The sequence below is a fragment of the Siphateles boraxobius genome, unplaced genomic scaffold, assembly GCF_051911475.1.
Source record: "Siphateles boraxobius isolate OS27281-9 unplaced genomic scaffold, OSU_SipBor_1 66, whole genome shotgun sequence".
Lineage (NCBI taxonomy): Eukaryota > Metazoa > Chordata > Actinopteri > Cypriniformes > Leuciscidae > Siphateles > Siphateles boraxobius.
The window spans coordinates 8,347,072-8,368,606 of NW_027509193.1; the positions used below are offsets into that span (position 1 = coordinate 8,347,072).

Consider the following 21,535-nt stretch of genomic DNA (forward strand, 5'->3'; position numbering starts at 1 on the left):
ATTTAAAAAAAAAATAATTCTTAAAAACCTGAATCGTACAGGTTGTCTTTGTGGCACAAAATGTCAATATAACACATTTTTATCATACAAACAAAACCAGACCAAACTGTCTGTTTTAAACTATATGCACCAGTACCTCTTCGTGTGAAATTTCTTATATTGATTCTTTCAATTTGGCCTTGGGACACATATATTCATTTTTCATCAAGACCATGATGTGTACAGCAATAGCTCCCTCAAATCAATGCATGTATGTGCGTGCCTGCATGTGTGTGGCGTGATGCAAAAGTGTTGAGGGCATCCTCATGTCACACTTGATGTCCCACTGCTCCAGGTGTTTTACTCATTAAATCCTCATAACTCTAAATATAGCAACTATAGTCTGTGACAAATACATCAGGGTTTGTACACTGCATACTGTAGGGTATGTAAGTGTAGAAGCAACAGTATTAAAGAAATTGTTTGCTTATTTGTCACAACGCTATGTTGTATTTTAGCCTCTATCTCTCTAACTGTCCGTTTCCCGGCCCTTTTTCCCTGCAGATACTACAGCAAGGGATTACTACCCCAAGAGCTACCCTATGATGGATTACGCACACCGCCAATCCTCGCCTGCAACCTTCCAGCCCATTGCTTTTCACCCAAAAGATAAACCCTTCCTTCCGCCTCCAGACATCCATACTCCTTTGGCCATCACCATTACATCGGCCCAAGTCCCCAAGCACAAAATCTCCAAGACCAACACCCACCCACTCACCTCGAGCTCAGCCTTCAAAGTCTGGGACCCCAACAAGAGCCATGTCCAACATCAGGTCCCTCTCATGGCCCAGCCACCCCTGTCCCAACCAAACAGTCGTCGCCAGGCCTTCACCAACAAGCGGCAGTTTAGCATTGAGACTCTTCCAGAGTTGTTCACCCAGCCTCTGGGGTACGGACAGTCTCCACACCTTCACCCGAAACACAAGGGACTGCCCACGAACAGCAAAACGGAAGTGACAGTCTGAGGGGAAAGCCTAGAAAAGACGCAAACACAAGAAAGCATGATTTTGATTAGCCATTTTAACTGGATGGACGTGAAAGCTTCTGCACATGTGCTTCAGTTATATTTATAGTATATTCCTTCCTTGTACATATTTTTGACTAGATTTATATACACTGTTCTATAATACAGAGAACCGAAAAGGAAAACATTGCATGGTCTTGATTCCAATTTTCGATGGGCCTTGAATCCCTGGTGATCCTACTTCCCCCTAAAATTCTGGACTTGTACTGCTGGTCTTCAGATGTCTCTTGTGGCCCAGACCCATGTGTCTGATAGCAAAGGGCAGGAGCCCTACACCTCAGGAGCCTTCACACCCTTTCAGACCAGGCCATTGTGCTGTCAACTTCAATCAACCAAGAGCTGCCATACAGTGAGTTATTATTCAGACAATTCTAACCACTGAGGGCAAAGAACAGCGAGGAAGCATAAGGAGGAGGACAGTTAATAAACCAAGGTGTCCTGTGAGAGAGAATGAGAGTTTCAACTGTTGTGACGTCCAAGGGTTTGTTATTTCAGTCAATGGATAAGGGTCTAGTTGAAATGTCCAATGTCCCTAGGACTTTTTATCTCAACACCTTCATCGAAAGATGCATTCCAGCACTTGTCAAGGGAGCGGAACGCCAAGATCACTTCAAGTCATAGCTATTCTGGCTGCTTCTATTTCAATCTCTTTTTCGAGAGGTAAAGACAAAGTCAATGAGCAAGTCTCTATTACCGAAATACTTAAAGACATTTCAGGGGACAAAAGTCGCCCGCAGAGATAAGGTGCCGTAGTGACGGTGGAACACACACCTAGGTGAACGAGTCCGGCAATCTCATAAGTAGCACTGCCAACGTTGCTAAAATGACCAATGTGTATTCTTTGCAATATCTGTCAAACAGCCTGTTTCCTCAGAATACTTCTGAATATAAATAATTACGCTTTTGGTTAAAGCAAGAACCTATTTCACCGATCGGTTGGTGGCCAAATCTAGCATGTTAGCGGCAATACGTACACCCTATTGTAGCATCCTAATGCACATGGCATGGAAAACCACTAAATCTGGAGCTGGGCATCGGTTTCAGAGTGAAGAGTTTAGGTCTCTCTGGAATTGCTCAAGAGACCAGGAAAAAGGTAGCAATACTAGGGCTATCCGTCCTCTCCTGCCTGGGGCCAAATGACTGATGGACACAGCTGTCAAACTCACTCACTCTCTGCTGTTCGAAGCTGTTCCCAGCCAGGCGTTTGGCTGCCACACTGCCACAGAACAGCAGGGGGCGCTGTAATTGATGATGGCCTGCTTCTAATACAGCAGATCCAAAAATATGTTCTCCAATCCTGCCTGTAGACTCGTTTTTTCTTGTCTGTCCTGTCTTTTTCATCCAACCTGGATCTGAATGGAGATTTAGCACTCTTGCTCGAAGACAAGCACGAGGCGACAAAACAAAATGTAAATGTGTTATGCACCAATTTAAAGGAGACCTGCAGTGATGTCTGATGGTTACCTCTTGCTTTTTCTCATGACAATAAAGCATATGTGTACTGAGCAAACACCTGTGTCTAAAAAGTAGCACACTTTGTTTGAACAGCCTTGTGAGATTTTACAGGCCAATGACAGTTAATGTACAAGCCACCTAGGGACTATTTAAGTGTGTGAAATGTTCAGAGTTCAACGAAACTGCTGCTTGCAAATAAAACGGCAGTACTGCGAGAAGCAGAGATGGATTATTGAACTCGGAACGAGAACACTAGATTGCATTATACACAGTACACTTTACAGCAATTGGGCCTGTAATGAACTATAAAAAAGGACCAAAAAAAGAGAAAGTAGTTATCTCTCTATCTCTCTCTCTATTCTCACCAGATTCATTTTGGAGATAATTTCTACTTCTGGAAAAACTCCAGGGACAGCAGCTCCATAAATATGACAGCAAGTACAGTTTGAGCATGTTCCTGGATGGCTATTTTCAACCGCTGAATTGATGCGAGGATATATCAACATGCTCTCATGGGTCAGCATTGAGTCAAACTATCCTAAGCTACAGTGATGCTCTATTCTGTCTCAGTGGCAATGGCTCCAGAGTGTCATTGGGTTTCAGGGGCAAACCCTGGAGGACAGACACAGCTGTCAGACTCTCCTGGCACAGAGATGTCAAGCGATGCCAAGGTGAGCCAGCTACACAACCCTCTTCCTGAAACGGAGCCACTTTGTTGGCCAGGAGGTCATGAAGTCTGTCTTTGAGGAGCAGAGTAGGAATAGAGCAGAGTAGATTTAGCTGTCAATAAAACCACAGCGACAATGTCTCTAGCTAGATCAGCTTAAATCCTGAATCAAATGAGGAATAACTTCCAGGAATAATCTTCGTACAAAACAATAAAACTCTGGATTGGTCAGGTTACTTCTTAATTCTGCAGGTTAAGGACTAAAAAGTGAAATAGAGTCAAGATGTCTGTTACAAAGAAACACAAGGTGTAAATATCGGCTTCCAAATACCTTCGGTGTGAAGACTTGTTTCCAGTGGTTTTTTTAAACCACACAAATAAGCTGAATGACTGTTGTTTCTAATTTCTTCTCAACATAAAAGTGTTCTACCTGTGATGTGAATGCCACCGGGTAGCATTTTATCTTTAGCAATACATGATGTACTTTTTACTGTTTATGTACTATTTGCAATGTTGTTTTTTTGTACTGTAAGCGTAAATGGAATCAGAGTCGAGTCTGCCACAGTTGACGACCATTTGACGGAGATGAAGTGCTTCCGAATTTTAACACCCTTCTCACTTTACTTACTAACTTAAATGATGTCTTGCCATATTTGAAGCTTGCGCTATATGTATAAAGCATATGCTTTATTTAATCATTTTTAAAAGATGTATTATAACCAATGCTTGAATGACATCTTAGTTGCCAGTCCAGAGACATGTAATATGTATATTAGAGAATCATTGTTCCCTTTTGTTTGATGGCTCTATTCGTTTGGTGGTATGTTAGACCAATCTAATCTTATGCACTATTCTAATTTGTACCTTTTGTCTATGTATAATTAGGATGAATTTTACAAAGGGCTTTTAAGAGGTATGTGCTCATAACAGGAGTTGCCCGTGTAGAAAATGGAAAGGGTTTGCATTTCCTAATGCAATGAGAGGGTGTACAGTGGACAGAGTTTACTATGGTAAATTCTAGCAGATTTCAGACGCAAGGCTTTGCGAAAGTTATGCTCTGTTCAGCGATCAAAAGTTGAGGAAGTTTCTAGCTATAACACACTCATGGGTTGTGTAATACCATCCATCGCAAAGCAAAAAATGTTCTCTCCTTAAGAAAACAGATATTTTCTTGTTTGAACCCAGAAAAGATATATGCAAAACATGTTAAGGACATATGAGAGCTTATTACAGGCATGAAAAAAACTGCTCTAAGATTGAACTTACCAGCATTAAAGGAAATCCAAAGCCAGCTACAGCACTACAGGTTGATCCTAATTAAAAGTCACTGGTTACATCATCGATTAAAAGAACGACATAAAGACTAATTAGGCTTGTCTGTTGACTTAAACAAGGTCAGTTTTTTTTTTACTGCAACACTAGCTTTGAGAAATATCTCCTGTCACATTTGTTTTACATGTTTACTGATTATATACGCCCGTTTATTCATACATCAGGGTTAAAAGAGCAAAACGTTGAATATATATAATGTAAAAATGTATGTATATGATGTGAATATAAAGCAGCATTAGTTTACAGCCTTTCACAAATACACACACTCTAAAGCTGAGGATTTGACATTGTACACAGTGTTTTGTGGGCGTAAACTTTTCAAATGCTTTTCTGGGTGCAGCCAGGTGGCGTTTAACTATGTGTGAAGCGACACGATTCCAAGTAATTTATTTGTCCGAAAATGCCATGCAAACCCTGCAACAGTGACAGCCTGGTTTCTGGAAGTATTATTTTCAAATGATATTTCAAAAAAGCATTGAACCAAACAATGCTCTGATGTAAATAATTCAATCAACGTTTAAGCAAAAAAGTTTATGAATTTAAAAATGGGAAACAGAGACAAAAAAATTGTATAAGACTATACTTAGCATTTTTTGAAGCGATGAAGTTCTCAAACCAAAAAGCACTGCAAATGACGTAACAACATCAGCAATAATGGTACAATGTAAAATTATTAATTATCAAAAATAGTATTAGGTTAGAATATTCAAACATAAAACTTTAATTATGCCATTGGCAGTGCTTTATGGGACCAATGGGGATTTTACTTACTCGAGCAAGAAGGATTTTTGACCAATAAGATTTTACCGTGGGCGGGGCTTCCCAACACCCAGGACACAGGTTCCCTTAGTGAGATAAATAGCTTTTCCTTCCATTAGCTCTATGTCCTAAGCATTCACTCTCTCTCTTTTCCACTCATCCTAGCTTCCTCTTCTGACTCCTCAAGGCTTAATGGACATTCACACTGACTGTGTTTAAATTGTTGGAGGTCACAGAGTCTATCCTGTTGGTATTCTTAATGGTAGTCACCATATTACATGTTAGTTTATTTGCATAAAATTGCATACCTTAACTTTGTTGCATTAGGGGTTGTTGTCGCTTGTGTCACCCAGAAATTGTCAGCCCTCAATAAAAATGGCAATTCACTGTCAGTGTGAACATCCAGTCACCATTCATCTTCAAAATGATGTAAATATAGAGTACACACAGGACCCGTAGACCAGGGTGTAAGAAGTACAGAGAAAATATACTTTTGTATGGGTACTGTGACAACATTTTACATCACAGGTTCCATAAAAACATTGAATATAATGTTTTACAATATTTCTATTTTTAATCAAATAAATGCGGCCCGGTGAGCATAAGAGACCTATTTTAAAAATAATAAAAAAACTTACCGAAATCATACCTTTGAACTGTAGAGTAATTGTACATAAAAGGGTTGTTTCTTAGCTTTTGAAATCAATTAAATTATTTTGACAATTCGGACATTGCAACCTATTTAACTGTAGTTGTGTTCAATGTCCCGAATATATAAGACTCTATAGGACACTGAACTGCATTAAGTGCTAAACTGAAATCAATATGTTGAAACGTAAACTGTGCATTGTGCAGATCGAACATGTTTGAGTCAAATTCATTTTCAACAATGGTTACAATATATAGGCACATGTTGTGGTGATTGATGAGATGTCTTTTAACAAGGATCAATGACCATAGTTTGACCAACTAAAGTACATTTTACATTGATTTTTACTGTTTGTTTCTTGGGATTCCAAGACCTTGATATGCCTTTTTGGCTAAATAAGGCAGACAAAATGATATTTTCTCAATAAAAGAATAGAAAAGAATTTGCACTTTTGTGATGAAGCACACAACATTTTTAAGTACCCTATACCCTTGCCTACAGGAACCTGTGCAGAAACTGATGCACCATCTCACACTTGGACAGTTTCATTGATTATAATCTAGTTTTGTCGTATCACTCACTTGCAGTGCAGACCTGACATTACAGTAGTCTCTCTCTCCTTCCTGTTCTCTCTGTCACTGTCTCATTTGTGTTTGTACCCCCGTCTCTCATCCAAACAGTGGGAGGCGTAATTCTCAGCTGTCAGTGATATCTAAGTTAATATGGGTCTCCTGAGGATGGGGAGAGAGAGAAATGGAGGATAATACAGTACATGATGATGAAGAACTGTGGGTGGAGAGAGAAGATCTGTCATCCTCTCCTCTCGTTTCCATGTACTCCATCTCTTTTACTCGTCTAATGCCCCATTTCCATGCCTTTTTTTTCCTTAAGTCTGGTTGCACTTTGAGGAGATGTTGAATAATTCAGAGAAATAAAATTTACAGGATGGTGAAAGAGAGTGAGACAGTCAGAGAACACTGCTGTAGAAAGCACATGAAAAACTGTGGCAATTCAAAAGTGAAGCTGAAATGCACCTATTTGAGTAGACCACAATTTATAATTGTATAAGTGTGTAAGTTGTATGTATTAGAAGACATTTATGGACTGTTATAATGTCTGGAAAGGTTTGGCTTGACTATTAAGGAATATCCAAGGTTCAAAATAAGCTTAAGACCCCATTAATTCGCTTGATTAGCAATATGTTGTGCCCTGTGTTGACATTTTCTATTGAAACATATTCATATCTCACCCTTTTTTTAAAGTAACCAACAGGAATGAAGGTATTAGAGGACGGGACATTCTCATTCTACAGGTCTTATTGATACAAAATACAAGATACAAAAATCTGTTTAGAGCAGAATGAGTCATTAGCATTTCTATCAGTCTATGAAACTCTTAGACTTGTAGGAAACATTGAAAGTTTTTATTTTTTTCAATTGAAAGTTTGAATGTGCAATATGTGCCAAATATTTTTGTCAACTTTTAGGAATACATTAGCCTAGACTCTTTCAAAAGCTAAATGACATGGGCTAAAAGCAACAAAATCTTTTTTCATGGGGTCTTGAAGATATCATCAAACGCATATGTTAGCTGCTGTCGATAGCCATTGAAAACATTGTAGCTAATTACAACCCAAAACAATTGAAAGCACTTACAATGGAAGTCCATAGCATAAACATCACAATACACTGCAGCTCAAAAGTATAAATGCTAAACAAAGATTATGTGTGTTAAAATGTTTGATAATATTGCTCACTAAACTTTTCTGTAAAGTTATATCCAAATGAGCTGCCGACAGACTTTAAACTTGTTTTGAGCTGGTATATTCCTTTAAAGATTTACAGAACATTGACTACTGAAATTGTCTTGTGATAAAAACTACAAATCCCATGATACAATGCAACAATTATCAGGTAGAAAGATGTCTGTAAATGCTTTCTCTTAGGTCAGCATGAGAGCAACCTTATTCAATAAATAATGATTATTATTATGAAACCAATTTTTACTATAAGCAATGAAATAATTGAACATATTGGTTAGGGTTAGTTAGGCAGGCAATTTGATGTTCATGATACCAAGAGCAACGATGATGATGAATACGATAATTGCAACAGCAACCATGCTGACTCAACAGCAAAGAAAACGGCAATTGTTTCTACAACACTAGTTGCAATTTATAAGGAACATACGGACATGATCCAACTGATTTAATGGCTTTTTAAACATCTCTTTATAACAGAATCATTGTTAAGTGTTCTTTGTATAAACTTGTTTAAAAAATAAAAGGCAGATTGAAACACTCCTCTGGGCTGAGTCTGGTTAATGATCACCGGGGGATCTATCTGCAATTTCTGGGAAGATCTACTAAAAAAAATAATTCAACAATTACTGAATAACAGTTTGAGAATTATCTAGACAAGCACTGAGGTTTTGTGCAACAGTGTGATGTTAACCACGTACTGCAAAGGAACCTGTAGCATTTTAATAGTCTCATTTAGCCTGACTTTCAGTTATAGACATAACATCTGGTTTAAAATGCAGCATGTTTGGTCAAACAATTCCCACTTAGACAGGAAAAGGGTTTATGCTTGATGTCCTTTTTACCATTAAGTTTAAGGAAACGTTAAATCGGAAATGGTAACACTTTACAATAAGGTTCAATTCTTTAACATTACATTCAGTATCATGAACTAACTAAGTGAATAAATAGAATAAATTGTTAAATGTTAAAGGTGCACTATGTAACTTTTGGCCCTAGCGTATTTTGCAGAAGAACATAAGTTTCGTTGTGCTTCGGCTCTGCGTGTCTGTGCTCAAAAAATATGGTTATTTGATATTACTAAAATGAAGGAGAGAAAGAGATTATCCTGCTGTTCATAAAAAATTTGCCCAAGACATTACTGTAGCAAAATCCATAAATAGACACGGTACTTCCTTGAAAATAAATTTCAGCACAGCGCTACAACAACCATCATGAAATGACCCTTCACAATAGATAATACCTTACAATGAACTCTGTTAGACAGCTAGCCTACATATGGCAAATTATCTGTTCAATAAAATATCTTACTCACCTGTTGAGTGATAAAAACAACAACTCCGCGTCAACAAATCCCTCAGTTCTTGCAATCTCCATAAAGTCAAGTCAAAAGCCCCTTTCACACATACAGGCTAAATCCGAAAATTGCCCCCTAAACCATCATTCACTATTCCCTACGTAGTCCCCTAATACTGTTCACTTGAAGGAGTGAATAAAAAGGAGAGAGCGAACTCGGACAGCCATTGAGTGTAGCCTACACCAGTTATTGCAGTGCAATGTGGGATTGAATAAGTGCTCTCAATAACGTCCACTATGGTTTCGGACACCACTACAAATAGCTGTTCCCTCAAATAACACCCTATTTGAGGGTATGGGGGGCGATATTGTATTCAGCCACAGTCTTTAGCCTACTGGTAAATTACTGGTAAGAGATAATTTGTGAACACGGCCTTTTCAAAAATACCTGTAAATTGGTTCCGGCAATTTACCAGTAAGGGAAGTTGTAACATTACCAGTAAATTGCAGGTAATGTGCTCTGTGTGAACACGGAATGAAGATTCCCTGTCTGGTCACGTACAATGTCAGAATGTACTGACATCAGAAGTCTGCTTTGGGCCAATCATAAAGACTTATGGAGATGACGTGATTACTCAGCGATGTTTACAGTAAGCATTTTAATAGATTTTCTATTTAAATATGCACAAGATGATCATCTTTGACTGTTGCGCCACGTCTCGCAGCTTTTTCCACGTTTAGTGCTCGAGACCCAGCCTTCTATTCCATTCATCAGCGTTTCGGCTCTGCAGTTGGATACTATTATGTGCGTCTCATGTTTTTAAGAACAAAAACACGTTCTGTTTGATCATTCCCTTATGCCTTTCACTCAGATGTCAATTTTTTTTGTCAAATTGAACATATAGTGAAACTAAAGTGCTTCTCCTCATGCGGACGGATGAAGACAATGGATCATTGAAAGATCACTTCCGATTACTGACATCACAGAATTTACCGGATTTTGGAGCTGATGTGTGAATGGTCTCTTACCAGTAAAAAGCCAGAACGCCGTTGCTTGTGTGAACAGCATTTTTGTGCATTTAATTACCGGTAAAGTCATTCTGGCAATTTTACGGTAATTTACCTGGATTGCTGTGTAAAAGGGGCTAATGTTGATTCTGGTTTATTGCAAGCACCGTCAAGTTTGATTTTGGCAGCAGACTCCTGTCTGTTCAGCGTTTTTTTTTAATGGTTGATTCACCGGTTTGAGATTTAGCACCTACATGTCAACCATTCTTGCTTGTTATGACAACTTACCAATGCCAGTCCCACACCATATGCTTCAAAGTAGCTGGAGCAACATTTCTTTATGTACAGATATGACAAGACACACACGGCCTGTCAACGTACGCAATGTCCCACGCAACCCATCCTGCATGGTCAAAAATATAAACATTAATGCTGCCTTCCAGACAGCTCGAATTTGGATTTTTCTCACCTCATTCTTGGAAATAACGTCTGGAACGCCACTCAAAGTCAGACATTCGACCTGCGAATTCAGGGTATATCGATCGATCAATCGATTTTATGTTGTTTTAATCACTGTATGTTTTTGCAATAATTGACACAAAAACACGATATGCTCTCGTTGTGTCGTGGGTCGTGGCGACATCATGTGGTCAACATATGAAAATGACGTCTGATTGTCTGGAAGGTCTGAAGTGGGACATTTAATTTGGGATATTCCAACGTAAACTTGATCTGGAATTCAGCATTATAATAGGCTTAACACAGTGTATCAGTGTGAGACAAAAACATGTTAGGCTACATAGTATACCTTTAATTTGTAAAAATAGCTTACTATTAATTACTGTTTATTCATGTTTTTTCATAACATCTGGAATGTTAAGAATGCATTAGTAGAACATTTTAAAGTGAATTTTTTTTGTTTTTTGTCACAATATTGTTTTTAATTTTTCAATATTTTTGATCAAATAAATGCAGCCTTGATGAGGATACAGTAAAATACTTTACTGTAACTACCCCAAACATTTGAACAGTAGTGTATTTTTAGCTCCTGTTATAAATAATGTTATCAAATAGAACCTTATTTTAAAGTGTTGCCTCAGACAAAGCAGAACATGCAGCTTTCAAACAAACATTTGACAGCAATACCTCATAAACTGAGCTGTAGAAATGGTGAAAATAAGGAACTGGTGAATTTAGCCAGCTCTCAGCAGTTAAAAATGCAATACACAAAAGATACACTGGCATGCCTATTGTTTTTAGTAGACTGAGAAATAAATAATTTGGAAAGAGGTAACCACAAAGACGTCTATCACAGCAGTTTAATTGGAAAGAAACTCAAGGAACAAAGACCTGAGTCAATCTTGACTCATTCATTCACATTAGAGGTGCTGGAACCAGAGGGGGCAACAACCTCCTGCAATGTTCTGCTCACATTCAGCTGACTGATTTTAAAATACATCTTCAGTTGGATTTATGACTTATAACAAAAAACAAAACAATGTCTAAAAGCTGCTGTGTGACAAGGTGTACAGCAAACAAACTAAATAACCAGAAATAAAATTTTTATAAGCTGTCGACCCCAAAAAACGGTTTGTTTTCAGGACATAAAATTGGATCAATTGAGACAGAGCACAAATAGTTCTTGAACTACTCTGAGAACTAGGTAGGGCAAGCCGTTTTAGCTTCAAATGTACCCATCCTTACTCATCGTAATTGCTACTGGTAAGAATTGAATTGTAAAGCTTTTTAATTGAATTCTTACTAGTAAAAATGCAATTACGATTAGAGAGCTCTCTAGTTGATTTCTTACTAGTAAAAATGCAATTACTACGAGTAAGGCTGGGTACAATTTAAGCTAAAACGGCTGGCCATAAGACATATGACTAGTAAACATTCATTTGTAGAGCTCTCTAATTGGAATTGTTACTAGTAAGAATTGAATAAGAGAGCTGTCTAATTGAATTCTTACTAGTAAAAATGCAATTACGACGAGTAAGGCTGGGTACAATTTAAGCTAAAACGGCTTGCCATAACTATAGGCACACTGGAACGCAACATGTTATTGTAAAAAAAAAAACAACAAAAAAAAATTCACAATTTTAACCATGTCGATTGCTTATTTCACCACCCTATGTGAACCTGAGAGACATACTGAGTGTCAGGATCCCACAATTTACCCATTCTTCCTGCTGATGCTTCACGTCTTATTGCCTGTATCCACTTTTGTCTCCTTAAAGGCTGGTGTGGTGGAATTTTCCTTTTTCCTAATGCTAACCTATAATCTGACTATCCGCTTTCCCTAAAATGCTCACTCTGTAATACTCCAGCTCCCTGCGTCTACAATCGACAACCGCTGAGTTTTTCTTCTAATCCTACCCTACTCAAGCTCTCTTGCGTCTACAGTCGACATCTTAGCTTCGAGTTTTCTAAACTACTCTACTCAAGCTCTCTTGCGTCTACAGTCGACATCTTAGCTTCGAGTTTGCTAAACTACTCTACTCAAGCTCTCTTACGTCCCCAATCGACGTCTTAGCTTCGAGTTTTTCCTTTACCTAACAACTCCTATGCTGCGCAGCTTAAATGACAGACAGACTTCAGTAGATGTCCCTTGAATGCTCTTTATTACGGCCAGGAGTTCTCGAGCATTTCTCAGAGAATCTCCCAAGAATAAAGAAGGCCGGAGGATCTCAGACAATTTCCATTGAGAATCCCACCGAAAACACGGAAACAACAGTTTTTATACAATAGGGAGGTATGGCATAATGACATTAATTTGATTGGTTATTCATTTACAGTCTCTTCTGTTACTGGGTAGAGAAGAATATGTTTTGACGATTACTTCATTGATCACAAGTTCTAACTTAGTCATCTGTCTAGTTTCATTTCCCATATTTGTTATTTATACACACAGTCAGGGGTTCGACACACACACATTCATGTAAAATACAGAAAGTCTTAGGACATGGTTTTTAGAGATTTAGCAGGTTAAACAAGGTCAAATATTAAAACATGGTTTTCTTAATATTCAGTTTAAATTTTCCACCACACTGGCTTTTACGGTTTGGAAGCTTATAAAAATGTATGTATAGCTTGTTTGCTGTACACCTTGTCACACAGCAGCTTTTAGGCTTTTTTCTGTCTTTTGTTATATGTCATAAATTACAAGGAGTCTCTCGCAATGCAAAATCAATGGAGACGGTCAAGTCAATGGATTGCAATGAGGTAGGCCCAATATTCATGGACAAGTCAGTGACATTTATTATGACTACTTGAAATGCATGACCTGCAACAATGCCATTAAAATACAACATTTGAAAAGTTTGTGCCAGTTGACATCTCTGAGAGGGTGTGCTTTTGTTCAAAGTAAAGCAATTCAAAACCAATGAAATGTCATTATATATGTGTGCAGTGTGCATAGAAAATCAAAAACATCATTATCTTAGAGGGATTAACAGCCTACATGAATGATTTACCCTACCATTAATGATTTCACACCAGCATCAGCACACCAAGACATGGCATCAAACCTCAGCATGTTTCCACTGACAGAGTTCTACTGCAGATCCCAAAAGATAAGTGGCATCAGATGTCTCTCATCCTTGCTTGATGTTTGACGTACTGTACTTCTGAACATCTGTCGCTCACTGTTGACATGTAAATGGAGAAATACTCATGCAATATCTGCAACAACACCTGGAGAACAAAATCAAAGGCAAAAAATAAACAGACACGAAAGCTGTTCCTAAAGCTTCTTTTTTTGGCCAAATGCTAAGACATCATCACATATATCTTTTGCTGAGAAGACAATTCCAGAATGCATTGCAAAAAACTCATCCAAGATGGCAGATGAATTGGGAGAACAGAAGTATGGTATATATTTTATTTAGCACCAAGAATTATGTATAGTTAATTCTTTTTTTTTTACCCAATATTTGCTTGCTGTGTGCAATATGTATTTTTATGTTTAGTAGAGTAGAATAACTATTACTGTTGTTTTTTTATTTTGTGGAATTAATTAATAGGCTACTTTAAGTTAGCATGGATGGATTTAATTGATCAAAAGTGACAGTATAGAATTATAAAACATTTATAAGATTTCTTTAAAATAATTCTGGGCTTTTGAACTTTCTATTCATCAAAGAAGCCTAACAAATTTCTTAAAAATAATATTAATCGGCAGGTTTTCAAATCAGCATAAGATAAGGATCATGTGACACTGAAAAATTCAACTTTGCCATCACAGGAATAAATTACGTTTTACAATATATTCCCACACAAAACAGTTATTTTAATTGTATGTGTGTTTATACATACTTGTCCGCAATGTCCTGAATAACATTTTCAAAAACATTAAACAAATTCATACCAACCCAAAACTTTGAAACAGTAGTGTAAAAGTATGTTACAGGTAAGTGTGTTTATGTGATAAATAAATCTCTAAAATGGGTCATGCCTCTCTCACACTGATAGAGACAAAGAGATGATGAAATAATCGGGAAGGATTGCCGAAAGAAAAGGATAAAAACTGTGTGCAAAAGAAAAAGAAGCATTGCGATTTAAAAAAAAAATCAATAGAAAAGGAAACAACAGGGAGAGACACTATAAAAGAGAGCGAGCACACACTTTTGTTCCTGTATATTTATGTCTGTGGAGAATGCAGGCCATTTCACAATTACACTCCTCCCTAGTCAGACACACACACACACACACACACGCACGTGCGCACACACACACACACACACACACACACACACACACACACACACACACACACACACTGCTCCTGCAAACCCCCAACCCTTTTTGTGTTTTGTTACACACTCTGTGTACAATTAAAACAGCTCCAGCTCCATCAATCATTTGTGTGAGAGCGAGAAGAGGGTGGACACATGACACTAGTGACACAGAAGATAAATGTTGGACTCTACAGAACACGGTCATGACGAGCACGTGTTCCAAGCACTATATCTGCATGTGTCCTAGAACTTCGACCTGTCACTCACAGCGTTACTGTCACAGGACACCACAAGGAGGTTTGTCACACCTTGGAAGGGTTGCACTAGCCAGAAAGTCTTTCCTAAATTGGGATGTAAAGTTCACACAAGCTTAGTGACTAATTTGTTTTTAACTAACTCTGCTTTTAATTTGGTTGCACCATTTGTTCAAAGTTTTGATGAAACAGAAGTCGCAACAGATAATTTCTTCATTGTGGCGTACATCCGAGAGAAAAACATGATCGAAGAAGAAAAAGGGACTTGGTTCTACGCATCAGTTGATGATTGGATGGAGGCAGATCTGAATGCGAGCTTGTAATTGATTGTAAGGAAGGGGCAGAGTTTAAGTAGAATCAATATTAGAGATTAACTTTAAAAAATGAAATATGCATGGATGAATCGTGCACAACAAGCTCAATAACATGCGTTTAGAAAATAGTGGTGTTTTTTTCATGCCAAATTTAGGCAGATTTTTACTGTTATGGTCAAAAATCTCATCATAATGGAATGGGCAACACTTAATTTTGTCATTGTTGCATATGTTACATGTAGTTACTATAGTTATAACTAGGCTATAAATAAAACCAACCAAAGCTTAACCATATAGCAAGTAGGCTACATGTATTTAATTAATATTACTCAGTACTTAAATGTATAAATACAGGATAGCAAAGAACCTTAAAGGTGCAGCGTGTGATTTTTAGCGGCATCTAGGGGTGAGGTTATGAATTGCAACCATCAAAAGTTACGGTGGCCGACAGGAAAAGATGTCGTCGTCTGAGTCAGCAGAGAGTAGCCAGTTCACCAATGAGTTTTTTTTACAAAGATAAATTAAGAAATGGTGTTTACTTTACTATTCAGTAAAACAATATGTTATTGCGATTATTTTTGTTACTTCATCATTGTGTCAGTGTTTTATTTGCTGATTTTACCTAGCTTCTGTGCACAAAGGACAACATAGTGACGAAATGGGCTCTGTAGTAGATTGTCCATTTAGGGCTACTGCAGAAACATGTCGGCGCAAAATGGTGACTTAAAGGGATAGTTCACCCAAAAATTTAAATTCTGTCAGTATTTACTCACCCGCATGTTGTTCCAACCCCGTAAGACCTTCGTTCATCTTCGGAACAAGAATTAAGATATTTTTAATGAAATCTGAGAGCTGGATCACTCCTCCATACTAGTCCATAGGCTTCTTCAGGGATTGACACTTGTTCCCCGAAAAGTTATTAAAGACATTGTTAAAATAGTCCAAGTGACTACAGTGGCTCAATCCTAAGTTTATCAAACGACGAGAATACTTTTTGTGCGCAAAATAAACAAAAATAACGACTTTATTTCAACTATTAATTTCCTTTGTAGGCCTCGAGTCAGTTCACTAGTATAATAGCGTAAGCTTCTGTTGTTGTACGTCTAGCTCTACGCCATTACACTACGTTAACTGACTAGAGGCCCAAAGAGACGGAAATGAATAGTTGAAATAAAGTCATTATTTTTGTTTGTTTTTGCGCACAAAAAGTATTCTGGTCACTTGATAAACTTAATATTGAGCCACTGTAGTCACTTGGACTATTTTAACAATGTCTTTAATAACTTTTCGGGGCTGGCAAGTGTCAATCCCTTAGAAGCCTATGGAGGAGTGATTCAGCTCTCAGATTTAATCAAAAATATCTAAATTCGTGTTCCGAAGATGAAGGAAGGTCTTACGGGCAAGGCCGGATTTACCACCGAGCCGATTGGGCCGGTGCCGGGGGCCTCCGACCTCTAGGTGGCCTCCAAGACCCCACTAACTGTGTGGCCTCATCCTTTAAAAAAAATAAAAATTATTAAATTAAAATTCATTAATGCGTGTGTGATTGTGTGTAGGAGAGCGGAGTTGGTTGGCACACTTTTCACTCTCTGTCATATTTCTCAGTCATGCTATATGTTAAAATAGTCTAACCAGTAACAACTGAAAGGTTAAGATCTCAGCTACTCAACAGATACATTTAATGTTCACAAATGATTCCTAAAAATGTTTTATTCATCATTAAAGTGATGTTGTGCCCCAGTATGGGGGTTAGTTGGCACATGCAATGGGGTTGATTGGCGCAGATGCTATAGTCACAAAGAATGAGGTGACAAATATAAAGAACTTGACCATTTAATTTAAACCAGATGCAGAATAACATTCAACAGAATTTCTGCCCATTTTTAACCAAAACCACACCAAATACAGTTTGTATAGTATACAGGTGCTGGTCATATAATTAGAATGCACTATAAGAGCAACCTGGGCTCTCATAACACCTGCGCAGTGCCACAGACTGATCGACTCTATGCCACGCCGCATTGCTGCATTAATTCAGGCAAAAGGACAAAAAAATCAACTTTTTGATGATATTCTAATTATATGACCAGCATCTGTATTTATAAATATACCACATATAATAGTATTATTATAATATAAAGTCTATATGTATATGTATGTATATATATATATATATATATATATATATATATATATATATATATATGTGTGTGTATGTATTTATATATATATATATATATATATATATATATATATATATGTGTATATATATATATATATATATAAATATATTATGTTTTAACATATGTAAAATGCATAAATTAATACATTTATAATCAATTGGCTATAATGACAATGTGCCAACCAACCCCCAAATCAGTGTGCCAACCAACCCCACCCACATTAGGACACAACTCTTTGCTGAAATTATGTTAGCCACATAGCATCACTCATCAGAGACTTTTAAATTTCATATCAAAATATTGCTGATCCTATCTATATCAACTGAAATCCTTCCATTTTATATTCTCTCTATCTATCACAGTTCTAAAATGTATTTAGTGGGGAGAAGGTTTTTTTTGTTTTAACACAGTAAAATAGAAAAGTTATCCTCACCTCAACAGTTAGTGACAGCAGAGCCCGTCTAACGGAGAGCCTTGGCACTTCCTATTAGCCCCATTGTATTTCATCTTGGTTGCAGTTCCATTAGAATTCCACTGGAGGTGATCGCGGGCAAGTGCAGAATGAATGGGAGTCTATGGAGCTAGACGGCTAAATGTATCCCTTTCTCCTGCTTGTCGTTGAATCAATGTAGATTTTATTGTTGATTCCACAAGTTCAATATAGATTATAGTCCAAAAGTTGAATGAACGAGTACTTATGTCCTTTCGATTTCTTACAGGTTAGGTCGTTGTTGGCCGGAACACGCTAGCATTCTGCTATTATGTGACGTCATCACATTTTTCAACGGATTTTTAAAACAGATAAGTGAACTTAAAAATGCCATTTTCAGCTGAGTGTATTATTTTGTGTATTATTGTATGTATTATTAGTGTATTATTCCCCGTCTGAGTTTCCCGCCACTAATCTGTTTCCATGGACACTGATCACCTCCCTCACAGCTGCCTGTCATTTTGTAATCATCTTCACTGTGTATTTAGTTCCTGCCTGTCTTCTGTTCTGTGTCCGGTATTGTTTGTGTTACACTTTGTTTCGTGTTCACACGCTGTTGCACCTGTCTTCCTGTTCCGTGAATTAAACTTGTTTGGATTATATCTTCAGCTTTTGTCTTCCCTGAACCACCGCGTTGACAATAAGTAACTACAAATCTGTTTATGTTTTGTTACATGTTTCTGGATTTCAAAATAATAATAATAATAATATAGGCCTATATATATATATATATATATATATATATATATATATATCGGCCGATGTATTTTTTACATCGATTGTAAGAATCGATTTTTAAATCACTCAATATTTGTATCAGTATTGTCCTTAAAAATCCGTTATCGGTTGGGCTCTAGGCTACTTCATACACAGCGCGGTCATCGACATGGTGAAAAGGGTGTCATTTAAGGCGTTATCTTGTTGTTCTAAAAGGTCTGTATATTTTTCAGAAAAACAAGTCCAAATGCATTCGATTTCAAAGTTGCATCCACCGTTACGCTGCAAATATAAACGTCACAGCGCAAAATGGTGCACTAAAGAAAAACGGTTTTAGCAGCAGATATGGCCTGTTGAAGTATCTGTCTTAAGGGGGGCCTCCATGATTTTGTGCCCAGGGGGCCTCTGCTTTCTAAATCCGTGCCTGCTTACGGGGACAACATGAGGGTGAGTAAATACTGACAGAATTTTCATTTTTGGGTGAACTATCCCCTTAACATAAAAACATAACGGTTCATTATGTAAGGTCTTTATACACCACTGAAAACATAGTATATTATATTGCATTTCTGTCTACAGATCTTCCTAAATATTAGGCTACACAATGCACCTTTAAAATTAAGTGTAACCAAGGAATGTATAGGGTGCATAATTTGAGGTTTACTTTCATTGGATTATTTACTATTTGCAAAGCCTCTAAATCTTGTCTTTAAAACCCTTGTCTAGTTGAATCTTGTATAACCTAAAAAAGTTGGCACAGCTGGAGCAACCGACCTTTCCATGGAGAAAGCAATAAACTGGCCATGGTGCATTGCAATGATGTCAAGAAAAATTAAAGTGTGAAAGTGAAAATCAGTCACGCAACCACAACTTTTGATGCAACACGCATAGACATTCTAGAGTTTCAGACAAATTGGTCCTGATTTGCTGTATTCCCACTTCGTTTCAAACTCAAAACACACCTTAAACATTTATATGCGTCAAAAGCTTTCTTTGGTCTTCAAGCACCCTTAATAAATCACCTTAGGTCTAAAAGTCATGAGAAAGCACCAATGAAATGGATCCCCAGACGGTTCATAAAGAGAAACCTGCACTACCGATAACGATGAGATGCAAGACACCCATAAGTTCTTTTGTCCATCAGGTTTTGACCTGCTCAGCTCAATCACCTTTTTGTGTTGACTAAATTACATATGATGCTCTGTCAATTGAGCAATACAATGACAAGCCCTTCCGTTCGCACGAGCCATTATTTAATTGATTCGGGTCGTTAAGAGAGCTAGGGGCTGTCTGGGAAAGGGGTTGGGTCAGCAGTCCATTACGGCTGATAGATTTCTGCATCTCGGTAAATTGATTAAACCATGTGATGAATGGACACTGAAACATCCAGCCAGGAGGAGAATACACGGACAGGGGCGATGATGTCATCGAGGAGGGCGTGGAACATGGGAACAGACTGTTCTGTTACAATTTGAGAATCCTGGCAGGATGCAGTTGAACGTTATGCGACAGACGTGCAGGGATTTATTCTCTAGAATCGCTCATCCTAAGGTCAAGATACTCTCTAATGGGTTCATCAGAGGTGCATTCGACGCCAGGGTGTGAATTAGTAATTTACGGGCAGGGGACGTGCTCTTACACTGATCTCACCAGAGGACAGTTATGAATTTATAATCATGCCCGCACCATCTAATCCAACAAGCTGCCTGGAAACACAAGGTTCACTGAACATGGATGAAATAGAGTAAATGTTCTGCTTGAGAGTCTGCTTTAACATTTAAAAAAAAAAAACACACACACAAACGAAATAATGAATGAATGAAAAATGTCACTCAGAATTTCTGCAAGGCATCATGCACCAAACCTCCACAGCAAGAATAACATAAAAAATCTATTCTGTGTTGCATTATGTTAAGTGCCAAAAGTTCAAATTTTAAACTACATTGAGGTTTAAATTCAAATGCATTGAACTGTGGGATATTTCAAATTCTGATGAACATCAGATCTTTCAGGAATAACATGCAGGCCAATAGAAAATACTGATGTATAAAACTTAGCTTAGTTGATGGGTTATCTGAACAACCAGCAAACCAAGACAATGGTTCACCAAAAATAATAACTTCTGTAATCATTTACTCACCAACATGTCATTCCAAATCTGATGACTTTGTCTTCCATATGTAACCCTAAAGGAGAAATGTTAAGGTTAAGCCAATACTAATGAAAGTCAAGGGGGGATCAGGGCTGTCGAGCTCGAAATATACTGCATAAGTCTTCTGTACAATAGCTTTGTGATCAGATGTAATCTCTGCTCACTTGCTCATATTTGGAGGAACTGTCTCTTTAATTAAGGAAGCCCGGTTTACAGTCGTGTTCACCAAACACGATTGCAAGGAATGTATGGATGTCACATGCTAATTGACCATTCTGACCCAACCCTACTGCACACTTTATACCCCAACCACAATAATAACAATATTTTATTTTTTACCAAGAATGCCCTTTCCACTCTGGAAAGCACAAAATACATTTATTTTTATTTGTAACATTTAATTTTCCACAAAAAACATAAAAATAAAAATATTAAGCCCTGAGAGGCTCCAAAGCCCCACAAAATGAACACATTCAGCCAGTGAAGCATTGAGGAGTTTGATTCTCCAGCATACAGCAGGGGACGGTGGACTGGGGACCATGTGGACATGAAGTTCAATTTGGGCTCAACCACAGGAAGTACCAGCCAAAACTCTGTAAGTGCAATTTCAAACAGATGGAGAGCGTGAATACTGCGGACAGTAATGCTGTTCCCACAAACGACGTCACACACACGCACATACCACAATTCATTCCTGAGCT

At 37.7% G+C, this 21,535-nt stretch overlaps 1 protein-coding gene and 1 long non-coding RNA gene across 2 annotated transcripts in view; both read left to right on the forward strand.

Moving 5' to 3' along the window:
• The window catches only part of LOC143721535 (protein shisa-9), a 96,720-nt gene extending 88,493 nt beyond the window's left edge, over positions 1-8,227 (forward strand). The window contains exon 5 of the mRNA XM_077212032.1: positions 544-8,227. Within this exon, the coding sequence (XP_077068147.1) occupies positions 544-1,004 (461 nt within the window). The 3' untranslated portion in view covers positions 1,005-8,227. The remainder of the gene's footprint in view (positions 1-543) is intronic.
• LOC143721541 (uncharacterized) overlaps positions 1-21,535 on the forward strand; it is a 323,157-nt gene that overhangs the window by 89,515 nt on the left and 212,107 nt on the right. The window lies entirely within an intron of this gene.